At 51.7% G+C, this 15,311-nt stretch overlaps 2 protein-coding genes across 9 annotated transcripts in view; one reads left to right on the top strand and one right to left on the bottom strand.

Annotated features, from left to right (window-relative positions):
* IGF1R (insulin like growth factor 1 receptor) overlaps positions 1 to 14,128 on the top strand; it is a 307,210-nt gene extending 293,082 nt beyond the window's left edge. For all 8 annotated transcript variants that reach the window (XM_025271567.3, XM_025271562.3, XM_025271563.3 and 5 more), the window contains one exon: positions 6,936 to 14,128. In XM_025271567.3, coding sequence (XP_025127352.1) covers positions 6,936 to 7,317 — 382 coding nt within the window. In that variant the 3' untranslated portion in view covers positions 7,318 to 14,128. The remainder of the gene's footprint in view (positions 1 to 6,935) is intronic.
* Positions 7,964 to 15,311, bottom strand: part of PGPEP1L (pyroglutamyl-peptidase I like) — an 81,273-nt gene continuing 73,925 nt past the window's right edge. Inside the window, exon 5 of the mRNA XM_045163826.1 lies at positions 7,964 to 8,094. Within this exon, the coding sequence (XP_045019761.1) occupies positions 7,982 to 8,094 (113 nt within the window). The 3' untranslated portion in view covers positions 7,964 to 7,981. The remainder of the gene's footprint in view (positions 8,095 to 15,311) is intronic.

Raw genomic sequence — 15,311 nt, 5'->3', positions numbered from 1 at the left:
GTGTGTGTGTGTGTAAGTGTGTGTGTATGTGTGTGTGTGTGTGTGTGTGTGTGTGTGGAGGTGGGGTGCCCATTGATCATCTGAGCATGGGCCCGGCCTAAGAAACCTACATATGTCCTGGACGTGGGGCACACACCGTGACAGGAAGCTCCACTTCCCAGGAGGCCGTGCCTCGGGGGGCACCAGGCATCCCAGATCCCTCACCAACAGACTGCCTGGCACAGCATCTTCAGACTTTGGGACCCAGAGTTGGAAGAGATTCAGACAGCCACTCAGTGTGTTTTCTTGCCCCTCAAGGAAACTCTCCCTCTTCTTCTCTGTTATTATTTTTTTTAGTTGCAGCATAACGTTATCTGAAACCTAACAGTTTAAGACAACAGGAAGCATTTATTATCTCTCAGCGTTTCTGGAGGTCAGGGAGCCAGGAGCAGCTCAGCTGGCTGGCTCTGACCAGGGGTCTCCTGAGGTCACAGTCCTGCTGGCAGCCAGGGTTGCACTCATCTGAAGGCTTGACTGGGGCTGGGATCCACCTCCAAAGCAGAGCACTCACTGCTGGGTGCCACGCGAGACCTCAGTTCCTCTGTGATGCTGCTTGAGTGTCGTCATGCTATGCAGCTGGCTTCTCCTAGGGCAGGGTTCGGCAAGCCTTTTATCCAGAAGGACATATCGTTAAGTGGCAGATAGTAAATATTTTCAGCTCTGTGGCCCCTGCAGCTGCTCGCCTCGGCTGTTTATAGGAGCAGTCAGAGACAACAGAGGAACAGGTGTGCGTATGGTCCAGGAAAACTTGTTGTCTGGATCCTTTGTTTGAATTTCACATAGCTTTCGTTTTGTCGTAAAATATTGTTCTTCTTTGATTTTTTTCCCAGCCATTTATTGATACAGATAGAAAAGCCATCTTTAGCTCCCAGGCCTTGCAGAATCAGAGAGCAGGCCAGATGTGGCCTGTGGGCCCGGAGCTTGCCTGCCGGGCCTGAGGGCAGTCATCCCATGGCAGAGCAGAAACACAGTGTTCTTCGTGGCCTGGAAGTCATGCTCCTTGGTGTCCAGTGCTTCCTGTGGGCTGTATCTGATGTGATGAGATTCTGTGAGGCATGGACACCAGGACGGGAGGGTCTCGGAGGCCAGCACCACGCCCAGCTGGTGACTGCCCTCCGCTTTGAACAGTGGCGCCACGGCACTGCTGGCAGCCCGTGAGAATGGCCTTCCTTCAGAACAAAAGCATAAGTAGTGGACTTTGAGGAGCCATGCCCGCTGAATTTGCATGAGCGTGTCCGGTGCCAGCAGAGAATCGAACGCTAGAAGTGGTGGTGTGTTAGCAGGCGTAGAAGCGTCCAGGAAAGCAGGTGTGGGCTTTGTCCGTGTGGTTTGGGGGTGTGGGAGGACAGGCACTGTTCCTGAGCTTTCTCTTTCTTTGACTTGAGTCGTCATTGTCTCTGAGAAACTTGTGGGCCACCTGAAGCTGATCTCCCCCAGGTGACGGGAGCTTTACTCTGATTTGATATGCCTGGGAAGCAGCCCCGCTGCCCTGGGAAAGGCAGCGCACTGCCTGTTCCCAGCCTGGAGTGACAAGGAACTGTACATGGTGCGGTTACTCTGGGATAGTAAATGTATAATTCAGGAGGCCTTTCTGCCCTACCAGGCAGAACCCCCTTGGCAAACTTTCTTCCTTCTAAGAAAGAGCGAGAGGAGAAAAGTTGGTTTCATAGAGAGTATCTGTGTTGTCCCTTTTGAATTTATTGATGAGCTTAGGTGAGGAAGACATGTTCTGGGAGATGGGCTTCTTTTATTACAAAATTGAAAGAATGAGTCTTGTTTTGCCCATGGGTGAGGAAAGTCACTGAGCCCTTGGGAGCTGCCTGAAAGCCGTGCTGGGCCCCACGTGGAAGAGAGCGTGTGTGCTTTGGTTTCGTGGTTCTGGAGGTGTGGCTGGCACTCACAGGGTAACGGGGCTGCTGGGGGACCTCAGGGGCTGCTGGGGGACCTCAGCTCAGCATCTTCGCTCGACGATGCCAAGAAGTTGCCGGCTGTTCTGAGCAGCCAGTAGTCCTGATGCCCTCCAGAGAACTGGTGCCCGGCTTCAGAGGAACGGCGTCAGGGACCAGGCCACAGTGCGTCCAGGCCCGAGGGGCTCAGTCCTGAGATGCAGTGTGGATCGCTTAGCACAGGGTTGGAGACTGATCAGCCTGCGGCTCCTTGGCCTTGTCTTGCGCTCAGGCCTCCACACTCAGCTGCCAGTGTCCTGGAGCCCCTCCGAGCACATGCTGGCTGATCTGGCCCAGAGCAGGGGCTGCGGGGAGCAGTCCCCACTCCCAGCCGGCCCTGTGACTGAGAGGCTGGGGCACGGGCGGGACAGAGGCAGGCGCCGAGTGAGGAGCATACTCTCTGCCCACGGCCCCCTAGATTGCGCAGCTGGACCTGTGCCAGGGAGGCCTTCAGGGTGCACCATTCAGAGAGGAGTTTGAGCTTCTCAGTCCAGAGTCGTTAGCTCACGGATGAGCCTGTAGCAAACTCGGTGGACTCTGGTTGTTTTGCAGTTTTCAAGCACGGTTTTTCCCTGTTGCTGACTGTTGGAGATCCCGGGCCAGTTGTGTGGGAACCGAGCGCTTGAGTGGGATGCAAACAGGCTGGGATGGCACTCATGCCCGGAGAGTCTCCGGCCGCTTCCCCAGGGTTGGGCCCTGCCTTTGATCTCTGCCCTGAGACAGAGGAACATGGGGTGAGCGATCAGGCCGGTCCCCGGCCCCCTGCCCCTGCCGGCCGAGGAGTGGGGCAGGAGCCTGAGTGTTCAGGGAGGCGAGGAGGGGTGCTGTGAGCCCTGCAGGTCCTCTCTGGAACGCCATCTCTGTCATCACGGGAACAACGGAGGCCGCTCTTGGCAGGTGACCACAGCCTGCCCACACACAGCCGGGCCGAGGGTGGGGTGGAGACGGCCTCCACAGGTGCACAAAGGCGGCGGCTCTGTCTGGTCCTGCCCAGGTGACAGCCACGCACACGCACGCCTCCCGTGCGGGCATTCAGTGCAAGATGGCTCCTGCTCCCCAGAGCCGACCAGTTGTTAAAAAAAAAACAACCTGTTTTTTTTAAAGAGGAGTTTTATCAGCTCATAAATCCTTCTAGAGTCTACTGGAAAGTTTTCTTGTGGAGATAGTGTAAACAAGGTCTTGAATCTCGCCAAGTGAAAAAAGACTGCCTTTCATGGGCAGCACTACACGGCCGCGGCTCTGGGGAGGTTTGGACTCTGTCACGTGGCTTGTTGGTGCTGACATCACTCACAGGCCTCCTCCCCTGCGGGGGGCACTCCTCAGCCCCAGGCCGAGGGGCGCGGAGCCAGGCCCCGTCACGTGTCCTTGGCCCTGGCTGCGCTTCTCTTCAGGGATAAGTCAGTTGGCTAGAGAGGAAATCACAGCTGAGCCATGGAGAGGCATGTCATGTATTTATGGCTCTTTATTTTATTTTATTTTTTATTGGGAGGGGGGGCGTTGGTCCTTTTTCATAGGAAATGATGGAGGTGAGGATATGGAAGGGGGCTCGTTTGCCATCTGACCCAAGAACAAGCCGCCAGTTTATCTGCAAAGCCCCCACGACACCTGTGACTGTCAGTGGGCGGCCAAGAGAGGGAGATGGGGCAGGACTGTGGTTTCTCCTATTGAGGCTGAGAGCAAGTTTCTCTTTCTGAGGTTGGTGGTAGCATTCAAAGTGCAAGCAGGTCATTCGTGAGACTTCCATTCCTGCTCCACCCTCACTCATTTGCGTATCTATAAAATGGGGCTTTATTAATGATACGCACCTTCCCAGACCCATGCAGAGTAATGCTGTATACACCCATAAAGCTCCCGAGAGCACTGGTCGCCTGCCGTGGGGTTAGCGTCCTGACCTCGTGCGGGTGGTTTAGTTGGGAGGGGAAGAAATAGTCTTCCTGTTTTGACTGAGTCTTTCTCCACTAGAGCAGGGGTGGCAAGCTTGTTCTGCCAAGGGCCACACGGTAGGGCTCACAGGCCAAACCATCTCAACTATTCAGCCCGTACAACTGCTGGTTTGAAAGCAGCCACAGACCATATGCAAACAAACGGGTGTGTCTGTCGCAGTAAAACTTGATTTACAGAAGCAGCCGGCCTCTCTCCCGTGCCCACCCGCACTCAAGGTCACATCCTCTCCTTCTCCCCAGGTCTTTCAAGGTGTCTGGCGGGTAGACCTGGGAGCCTTCCTGTCCCCTTGGGCTTTCTCTCTTTGAAATGTTCTCCGGGGCCAGACTCAGGTCTGTCAAGTGTCATCCTGAGGCTGGAAGCCAGTTTGGGGTGTGTTGAGCTTCCTAGATGTGGGGAGTTCCATTTGGCCATTTTTATTGAAAAGTATCTCATTAGCCAGAAGTTTTGAAACAAAACATAAAACACTTTCTGGCGAGAAAACAAGTGGAAGGGGAGGCTTTCTGGTCTCCATGAGAAAAGGCCGCTGGCCGCTGTCTCCTCAGATCCTCCTCCACGCTCCCAGCAGCCTGGACCTTTGTTCGGCCACCTCCCGTCTGCCCTGGAGGTCTGCGTAGCTGGAGCCCTCTGCATGCCGGGTGAATGAGGGGTGCCCCTCCTCCTGCAGCTGTGCTCAACTATTGTCAGAGCCTGTTCCTGGCTTTTTCCCTGTGCAGCCGCCTGTTCTGGGGGCTCGGGCTCGATGTTGGGCTGGTCCCTGTGGCCACGTGACGCCGAGGCTTCCCAGGTGCCCTCTCTGCCAGTCCTGGGCCTGAGCAGGGACCCTGGCACCAGGCTCTCTCATCTGGCTCCGGGCCCCGCTCTCGCTGGGTTCAGGGGCAGCCCGTCTCCCAGGCTGGTGTGCCACCTTGGGGCATGCTGCGCGCAGTCTGAGCCCCGGCACTGGAAGGGGGTCGTGTGCCTCTTGTCTTGCAGCCACACTGCCTGGCACTGCCTGTCCTCGGTTCTCTGCCAGTGGCCCCCTGCGCCCAGGAGGAAGCTTGGAAACAGCGTGGGTAGAACTGAAGGAGAGAGCACTGTGGGGAAAACTGATCGCTGCTCAGCCTCCTTAGCGTTCTAATTCTGGAAATAATGTTTATCCAGTGGCTGTAGGCAATGCTTCAGATAGAAGGCTGGTTTGCATTTTATGTAAATACGTGTAATAAGAGGCTTTTGTGGGTGGCTCAAACACCTACAGAGAATCCGCCTGCAATGTGGGAGACCCTGGGTTCCATCCCTGGGGAAGATCCCCCAGAGGAGGAAATGGCAAACCCACTCCAGTGTTCTTGCCTGGAGAATCCCATGGACGGAGGAGCCTGGCGAGCTACAGTCCATGGGGTCGCAAAGAGTCGGACACGACTGAGCGACTGACACTTTGGCTTGTAATAACAGACTCTGTGTGGGACCTGTATTTGTCCCTCTCAGGATGCGAGAGTTAGGGTTGAGTCCTGCGTGTGGGTGAAGTGACTGCAGTGGTGGACATAAGTCAGGAGAAGCTGAAGGCTGCCTGTGTCAGAGCCAAGTAGGTACTGTACCTGTGTCAGAGACACAGAGTAGACACTCTCCTGTGTCAGAGAGAGACAGAGTAGACACTCTCCTGTGTCAGAGTAGACACTCTCCTGTGTCAGACAGAGTAGACACTCTCCTGTGTCAGAGAGACAGAGTAGACACTCTCCTGTGTCAGAGAGACAGAGTAGACACTCTCCTGTGTCAGAGTAGACACTCTCCTGTGTCAGACAGAGTAGACACTCTCCTATGTCAGAGAGACAGAGTAGACACTCTCCTGTGTCAGAGAGACAGAGTAGACACTCTCCTGTGTCAGGGAGACAGAGTAGACACTCTCCTGTGTCAGAGAGAGACAGAGTAGACACTCTCCTGTGTCAGAGTAGACACTCTCCTGTGTCAGAGTAGACACTCTCCTGTGTCAGACAGAGTAGACACTCTCCTGTGTCAGAGAGACAGAGTAGACACTCTCCTGTGTCAGAGTAGACACTCTCCTGTGTCAGAGTAGACACTCTCCTGTGTCAGACAGAGTAGACACGCTCCTATGTCAGAGAGACAGAGTAGACACTCTCCTGTGTCAGAGAGAGACAGTAGACACTCTCCTGTGTCAGAGTAGACACTCTCCTGTGTCAGAGTAGACACTCTCCTGTGTCAGACAGAGTAGACACTCTCCTGTGTCAGGGAGACAGAGTAGACACTCTCCTGTGTCAGAGAGAGACAGAATAGACACTCTCCTGTGTCAGAGTAGACACTCTCCTGTGTCAGAGTAGACACTCTCCTGTGTCAGAGTAGACACTCTCCTGTGTCAGACAGAGTAGACACTCTCCTGTGTCAGGGAGACAGAGTAGACACTCTCCTGTGTCAGAGAGAGACAGAGTAGACACTCTCCTGTGTCAGAGTAGACACTCTCCTGTGTCAGAGTAGACACTCTCCTGTGTCAGACAGAGTAGACACTCTATGTCAGAGAGACAGAGTAGACACTCTCCTGTGTCAGAGAGAGACAGAGTAGACACTCGCCTGTGTCAGAGAGAGACAGAGTAGACACTCTCCTGTGTCAGACAATCTCCTGTGTCAGACAGAGTAGACACTCTCCTATGTCAGAGAGACAGAGTAGACACTCCTGTGTCAGAGAGAGACAGAGTAGACACTCTCCTGCATCAGAGAGAGACAGAGTAGACACTCTCCTGTGTCAGAGTAGACAATCTCCTGTGTCAGACAGAGTAGACACTCTCCTATGTCAGAGAGACAGAGTAGACACTCTCCTGTGTCAGAGAGAGACAGTAGATACTCTCCTGTGTCAAAGAGAGACAGTAGATACTCTCCTGTGTCAGAGGATACTCTCCTGTGTCAGAGAGAGAGAGAGCTGGGGGCCTGGCACGGCCTGCAGCGTGCTCACTGCGCTCGGTGTGGCGGGGCTGCCTGGCCTGGCGCCCTCCGGCGGGGCCCACCTCTGCCGTCTCCCCGCAGGTTTGAGCTGATGCGCATGTGCTGGCAGTACAACCCCAAGATGCGGCCTTCGTTCCTGGAGATCATCAGCAGCGTCAAGGACGAGATGGAGGCGGGCTTCCGGGAGGTCTCCTTCTACTACAGCGAGGAGAACAAGCCGCCGGAGCCGGAGGAGCTGGACCTGGAGCCCGAGAACATGGAGAGCGTGCCGCTGGACCCCTCGGCCTCCTCGGCCTCCCTGCCGCTGCCCGACAGACACTCAGGACACAAGGCCGAGAACGGCCCGGGCCCGGGCGTGCTGGTCCTGAGGGCCAGCTTCGACGAGAGGCAGCCCTACGCGCACATGAACGGGGGCCGCAAGAACGAGCGCGCCCTGCCGCTGCCCCAGTCCTCCACCTGCTGATCCCGGAGCCGGCCGTGCACACAGTAACGCGCGCGCGCGGCGGCGGGGGTGGGGAGAGAGTGTTCACAATCTATTCACAGCTTCCTGTACCTCAGTGGATCTTCAGAACTGCCATGGCTGCCCACAGGAGACGGCTTCTCTGCAGTAAACACATTTGGGATGTTCCTTTTCTCAATATGCAAGCCGCTTTTTATTTCCCTACCCAAACCCTTAACTGACACGGGCCTTTAAGAACCTTAATGACAACACTTAATAGCAACACTTGAGAATCAAGTCTCCTCTCTCTCCCTGTCTCTCTCTCACTCTCTTCACACCTTTCTCTTTCTTTCTGCTTCATGATGGAAACACATTTGCCGCAAGCCCAGGCGGGATGCCCTCTGCATCGGATTGAAGCGAGGGCTGCCCATCTGTGGCCCCACATTGCCCTGAACACACCTGCCAGTCATCGTAGGTCTTTATAAAAAAAACAAACACATTGAGATGGGATTTTTTTAACTGTGTCTTTAACATTTTTAGGGACATAGGAAATTTACAAAGGGCCATCGTTCACCCAAGCTCGTGACCATTGTTAACGCTGCCAAATTCTGCCAAAACCCCCACTTTTCCCCCTCAGCGCCCCCCCCCCACCGTTCTCTCCTTTCCGGAGGCCTGGGCGAGACGGGAGCTAGTCACTCGTTAAGGGCCGCGCTGCTGACGCCCTGCACCCGGTTGTCCCCGGTGTTCCGAGTCTTGCCTTCACACAGGTCCGATGGCTTCTGACGAGGTTATCTGGGGGCACTGGACAGAATGAGACTGGCTTTCAGTGAGGATGGGGAGAAGCCCAGCCTGGCTTCCCCACCCCCGCTTTCTGCACCCCACCTTCTAGCCCCCCCAGGAATTCTGGAGGAAACAGGCCCTGTTGGGAGTCTGGAAGACAGGCTTTGAGTAAAGGTCGTCCACATGCCAGTCTCCTGCCCCCACCCAGCCCCCAAGGACACAGACGGGAAGGGGTTGCCAGGGACTCAGCCCAACTGTTCATGCAGGTTTGCAAGGAAAGCGATTCCAACACCACCACAACAGTGCGAAGAAAAGCAGTAAATGGATTCAAGCATTCTAAGCTTTGTTGACATTTTCTCTGTTACTAGGACTTCTTCGTGGGTCTTACAGTTCTATGTTAGACCATGAAACATTTGCATACACATCGTCTTTAATGTCACTTTTATAACTTTTTTACGGTTCAGATATTCATCTATACGTCTGTACAGAAAAAAAAAAAAAGCTGCTATTTTTTTTGTTCTTTATCTTTGTGGATTTAATCTATGAAAACCTTCAGGTCTCCCCTCTTCCCTCTCTGCTCACTCCAAGAAACTTCTTATGCTTTGTACTAGAGTGCGTGACTTTCTTCCTCTCTTCCCAGTAATTGATACTTATATAACATAATTTGCCATGAACTGTTTGATGCCTTTTTATAAATACATAGCCCTCCCTGCTCCCCCTGCCCCGTTAGTTATGTTCTACCCGTACGCTCTGTGGGCACGAGGCTGGTGAGGGGGGCGCGGAGAGATGGCGGGTGCCTGCCCCGACCCTCTCTCCCCAGCCTGCCCTCACACCGCGTCTGAGTCTGTTACAGTGCAAGACATGATACAAACTCAGGTCAGAAAAAAAAAGGTTAAATATATCGCACATCCTTGTTCAGTGTTGATACTCACCGTTGTTGACAAGTCTCAGCTTCTCTTTCCCTTGCCTTTGTTTCAGTTGTGACACACATATATCTATTTTTTTAATTCTTGGGTACAACAGCAGTTTTAACTGCAGACACTAGGCATTTGGATTACTATTTTTTTTAATGGCTATTTAATCCTTCCATCCCATGGAAAACAGCTGCTGAGTCCAGGGGTGCAGCGGCGCGAGCTCTAGCGGGCCCGTCTACGGCGTCCCGCCGCCACCCCGGCCCCCGACCGGACCTACCTGTCTTTAGAACCGGAGACGCCCCAGGGCAGGCCAGCCCCCAACCCCAGCGCCGGCGCGGTGTGGGCCGCACGGAGCCGCCGGCAGCCCCTCGCCAGGTCGGGACAGCAGGCGCCGCAGGGCGAGGCCCGTGCCCCCTGCCCCGGGGACCCAGGGCCTGGCCCAGGGGAGTCGTTCCCCGGCCAGCAAGCCGACTGCTTGGAGCCCGGGGTCTCGTTTTGTTTAGTTTTTAGCACTTCTCACCAGAGTGATGACAGCATAAGAGTTGCTTCTGGGATGGAAATGTTTAAATTAGGAGTAAGAACAAAGCTGTACAGTACGGTGATTGCTAGTTGCAACGAGATTAAACACAAAAAAGAAGGTTGGTAGTTGCTTTTTGCTTATCAGTAGTTTCAGTCCCACTATTTCCTCTAGTCTCTGTCCCATAGTTTTTCCCTTAAAAAAAAAAAAAAGAGAGAAAAAGAAAAAAATTAAGGTATTATACGTAGGAGTTTTAATTTATTTTGTGATACCAGTTTCGATCACTGTAGAGAAGCCCCCTTATGAATTTAAATACTGAGAAAAGGCTTTGTGTGTGTGTGTGCGCGCATGTGTGTGTAAGACAGGACAGTTTAGGGGTTTTTGTTTTGTTTTTTTTCCCCAAGCATTTATCTACCTCACTCTTATTTTTTATATGTGTATATATAAAAGGAGTACATCTCACATTTCTCAGCACCTGACAATATGCCGTTGATACTGGTAACCTCATGCACACCACAGGCCGTACACACCGGGTGACGCAGGGCGAGGCCAGCCTGTATCCCGGGGTCACAGCAGCTCGAGCTCACCTCCCCACTCGCCTTTCTCTGCGATGGCTCATTTGGCGTCGCTCCTGTTCTCCTCCTGACTCAGTTTCCCCAGAGGCGGGGCGGGGCCTGGCAGGTTGTCTTGGAAACCAGCTACTCGGTGCAGACTAGGGGGAGGGGCGGTGGTTTCCATTCTGGGGACCAGGCCGAGCCAGGGGCCCCACCGCCCCTGTGGCCGCGGGGTGGCCGCTGGGCCCTCAGCGGGGTCAACTCAGCAGCCCCTGCAGCCACGTGGGCTCCGAGAGCCCGGCGAGCGCCTCCTCCTGCGGGTTCTCAACCTGGTGGTGGCCAGCCCCAGGTAGGATGCAGGAAGAGTCCCCGCCTCCCTATCCAGGCTGTTCTCTCCACCTCGCCCTCACCTCCTTCCCAGGGGCAAACAAAGACGTACCAAACCTTTGGGCTGGAAGGGGCTGTGCCTCCTCCCCGCTGCCGCTGCTCACAGGCGGACGGCGCCCCCTCCAGCAGCTGCTCTCAGAGGCACTGGCGTTTCATCTGGGAAATGCAGACGAGGGGATCTCCCCAAGGGTGGCGGCTCCTTTCTGCTCCCAGGACTGCAGTTGTGCTCAGGAGCTCCTCTCTCCTGCTGGAACACCCCTCTCCTTCCCCGAGTCCCCTGGCATCTTAAGGTCACTGAGAAGTAGTGTCTGATCAGGGTTTCCCGCTTCCCCACTGTAGGTGACCCCGTGGAATAGCGGCCTCTCCTCCGTTTTGCACATACCTACCGGTTTCCACAACTGGATTTCTACAGATCATTCAGCTGGTTATAAGGGTTTTGTTTAAACTGTCCGAGTTGTTGGTGTCACTTTTTGTTTTATGTAGGTGGTTTTCCTTTAAGTAGACAGAAAACACTAACAGTATAGTGCCCATCATAACAAATGCTTCAGAGACACTTAAATAAAAGAGAATTTTTTGCTTGTGTTATGGTGCAGTCATTTTACTGGACCAAACCACCCACCTTGACTATACCAAGGCATCATCTGTCCACAGTTCTAGCCTAATTTTACGCTCGTTTCCCCACCTCTTCTTGGTTTCCTCCTCTGTATGCTCCAAATAACTTAAGCTGAGTTGTGGCATTCTCCATGCAGCCTCCTTCTGACAGCAGCTTGCACTGCTTGACGTGACGTGAACCACTGAGGCACATCATTGAACTGATGTGAGCATTAAAACCTGATCACACACAGCCCTTCCCTGAGGCAGCAGGAGCTGGTGTATTCTGGAGACGTTGTTGAACTGCAGCTGGGTGAGACCCAGACCACCCCAGGACTCCCTTAGAGGATGTCCTGACATTTGACACAGTTGGAATGAGCTTCCTCCTTGGAAGAGAGAAGACCGTGTTCATGGCCCACACTGGCCTTTCCTTCCAGCCTGTTTCTTATGACTTGGAACATTTCAATAATAGAGAAAAAAAAAAAAAAGTTATTGTGGAACTACTCAATGGAAAAATGCTTGGCATGAAGTGGTGTGTTTTCAGTTGGGTAACAGATGTCAGAGCCAAGTATGATGCCAAATTCTAGGCCAGTTTGTTCCACTGAAGCCTCTTTCTCAGCAGCCCACCTCTGCTGGCAGGTGGCTGTATGGGATACAGGCCGCTGTTATGACAAGGCCACACGTAGCTCAGAGCAGTGAGAAGGCTAGGATACTTGGTCCAAGGTCCTCAGCTGTCACTGTTGGGTCCTCTGGCCAGACAGTGTCAAAGGCAACTCTTTCCAGAACACAGGTACCCTCCAGTTGACAGTAAAGCTCCATGGTATGCCTTGGCCCATTCCAGCAGTCCCAGTAATGCATTTAAGGTTTGGGGTTTGTTCTTTTGTTAATATTTTTGTGTTTGTTGGCTGTCTTTCCATTTCCTGGGCTAAGCAGCATTGGGAGACATGGCCCAGAGATCCACTCTTTAAGAACCAGTGATGAAAATCAAACTGTTAACTCCACTCTGACATAGTGGGTGGTACAGATGAGAACGTCAAGAGAGGATGTTGCTTATATTGAACCTCTGTTGCCAGAGATGCTGAAGATACAGACCTTGGACAGGCCATAGGGTTTCATTTTTGGCCTCCAGCTTAGATGACTAGTTGGTCATTTAGAGAAAAAGCAGATGAACACTCCTTGATGGTGGAATGAGGAAGTGGCAGGAAACCATTGTAAGAGGGATCGTGAATGACATGGAGAGAGGAAAGCATGAGCAGAAGGTACAGGGCTTGGAAGAAGTGTGGGCTGTGCTTGGAACTTGATGGTTTCTGAAGGTATCAGACCACATCAAGGCTCAACAGTCATCCATGGGCATTTGGTGTCAACAGATAAACCTAACATCCTACTTTGGAAACTGTTACTGCGGAGTTCAGTCAAATTGTTCAAGAACACGAACTGCATCGCACCCGTCAGTTGTCAGTTCTGGGGCATGACTTTAGGGTTTTGTTTTATTTTGTTTATGCAAGAACATAACGATCGCTCATCTGTATGTCCACGTTTGTGTGTGTCCACATCTTTCTGGTAAACATCGTTGTAATTAGTCACTCATTAGCGTTTTCAATAGGGCTCTTAAGTCCAGTAGATTACGGGTAGTCAGTTGACGAAGATCTGGTTTACAAGAACTAATTAAATGTTTCATTGCATTTTTGTAAGAACATAGAATAATTTTATAAAATGTTTGTAGTTTATAATTGCTGAGAATAATTTAAAGACACTTTTTTTCTCTGTGTGTGCAAATGTGTATTTGTGATCCATTTTTTTTAGGACACCTGTTTACTAGCTAGCTTTACAAGATGCCAAAAAAAGGATTTTTCCCTGACCCAAGCCGTGGCTCACCCTCTTTCCCCCCATGCTTTGTGCCCAAGTTTATAACAAAGGAACGATTTAAGAAGTAGTTCTGTATCTTCAGTATCTTGGTCTTCCAGAACCCCCTGGTTGGGTAGGGGATCATCTTTTACTGCTCATTTCCCTTTGGAGTGTAGCTACTTTAACAGACTGAAAGAACCTCATTGGCCAAGCAAATCGCAGAGGTGTTGCAGCCCAGCGGCGCCATGGCACCATCCACATCTGGTGGGGTTGGTTGGTACCGTTAGGCGGTGCCTCACGATGGAAGGACTCCATCGCACGGCTCACGGTTTTCACGATGAGCGCAGCACACAGACCGCCACAGAAAGATGGTGATTCTGGCGCCCGCAGGCCGTTTGCTTCCATGCCTCATATCATGGTTAATGCTTTGCTATGGCAAGGAAGAGACCCTATTTTTATTTGAGGCAGAACACCGAACATAGATGTTTTTCAATAGAAAACAAACTCTTTTTAATAAAAACTACCCACATTCAAGATCTTTTTTAAGTTTGACTCCATTGCTTCCTGCTCTCAGTGGGTTATTGGCCATATCAACACAGCTCCACAAAATCCCCATCGCTGGAAACACCTGGGTGTTTTGTGCTACATGGGAGAAAGTTCCAGAAACAATTTGGGGTTTGTTTGCAACTTTTCCTTTGGATGTTTGGTGTTGTGCAGACACAACCACAGGTGATAGATGCTTGGCAAAGACACCTGTCTGCTTTCTAAGCCAGTGAGGTTGAGATTGGGGTTTGCCAGAGTTTGTCTACCTCTGGGACAAAAAAAAAAAAAAATCAAACCAGAAGGCACGATGGAATGGATGCATCACAAATAATGCATTTTCTGAGTTTTCTTGTTTAAAAAAAAGTTTTTAAAAAAAAAGTAAAAAAATTTAAAAAAGGTAACAACATGGCCAATTTGTTACATAAAATGACTTTCTGTGTATAAATTATTCCTAAAAAATTCCTCTGTTTATATGAAAAAATCAGTAGATGAAAAAAATTTCAAAATGTTTTTTTGTATATTCTGTTGTAAGAATTTATTCCTGTTATTGCAATATACTCTGGATTCTTTACATTACCGAAAAAAAAGAAACTTTGTCTATTTTGAATGGCTGAAGCTAAGGCAACTTTAGTTTCTCTTACTCTGCTTTTTTCTAGTAGTTAAAGTACTACATGGTTTAAGTTAAATAAAGAATTCTGTATGCACTTTGGTCTCTGATTTTGCCCCCCCCCGCCGCTTCTGAGCAAGGAAGCTGAGCTGTGGGTGGCGTGTATGTTCACACACGTCGCTGGGAGGCGTTCTGCGTGAAGGCTTCACCCTGTTTCTGACAGCTCGACCTTCTTGGCATGCACGTTGTGGGTGAACAGGAAAGCTATTCTCCATTACATCAGCAGAAGAAAATTTGAATTTCTATAAAATATAGATATCTGTACTTGATTTTTGATTGCTGTGTAGGCTTTTCCAGGCGGGCAGGTTTCATCTGGGCGATTCTGGGGCAAAGGACTCTCTTCACACTTTCGCATCCTGGTTGGTCCCTCATGGTCTGCACACCACCTCAGAAGGCACAGGCAAGGCCTCGGACACACGCACAGGGTGAGGCTCACTGGCATTGCAGACACGTTAGTTACTTTTCAGCCGACGATCTTGGCCTACCCCAGGATGCTGTGCGAAGTCACTTGAGTCCTGTCTGACTCTGTGCAACCCTAGGGACTGTAGCCACCAGGCTCCTCTGTCCATGGGATTCCCTAGGCAAGAATCCTGGAGTGGGTTGTCCTGCCCACCTCCAGGGGATCTTCCCAACCCAAGGATTAAGCCCACATCTCTTCTGTCTCCAGCACTGGCAGGTGGGTTCTTGACCATTAGCACCACCTGGGAAGCCCTGGCCCAGAGACTACAAATCCCAGGATCATTATCTTTGCCAGAGGAAATGTCATGGTAGGAAGTGTGAAGACATGTTCTATGGAAACGAGCTGTACATGTTCTAGAATCAAACCTTACACATCAGGAAGACACGCTGATCCTTTATTAAACTTTGATCATGGGATTTTTTTACATCAGTAATAAAATCAGGCTACTGGACAAAGGGGGTTAACTAGCCAGGTGTAGGAGGTAGAAATAAATGAAAGGCTGTGCTTGCTTACGACCTGGTGAGTGTCAAGGACTTGGACCTAAAAACGAAAAACAGGGGACTCCCAACTCTCGGTGTTGCCCTGGAGTTTTGCTTCCCATTGTCACGGAGAGCCTGGTACCCAGGAGACCTTCACTAAGGACCTGTGACTCACAGCAGGCTCACGTGAGGCTCGGGTGGGCATCTCACCTCTGGAAAGAGCCCAGCAGGCAAGATTCCCACCACCCCGGGCTGGTGGCGCTGTGCCTCCAGGCTGCAGA

The sequence above is a fragment of the Bubalus bubalis genome, chromosome 20 (genome assembly GCF_019923935.1).
Source record: "Bubalus bubalis isolate 160015118507 breed Murrah chromosome 20, NDDB_SH_1, whole genome shotgun sequence".
In the NCBI taxonomy this organism is placed as follows: Eukaryota; Metazoa; Chordata; class Mammalia; order Artiodactyla; family Bovidae; genus Bubalus; species Bubalus bubalis.
The sequence above is the reverse complement of the archived record's forward strand: the minus strand, read 5'-3'. Positions and strand labels throughout refer to the sequence as shown.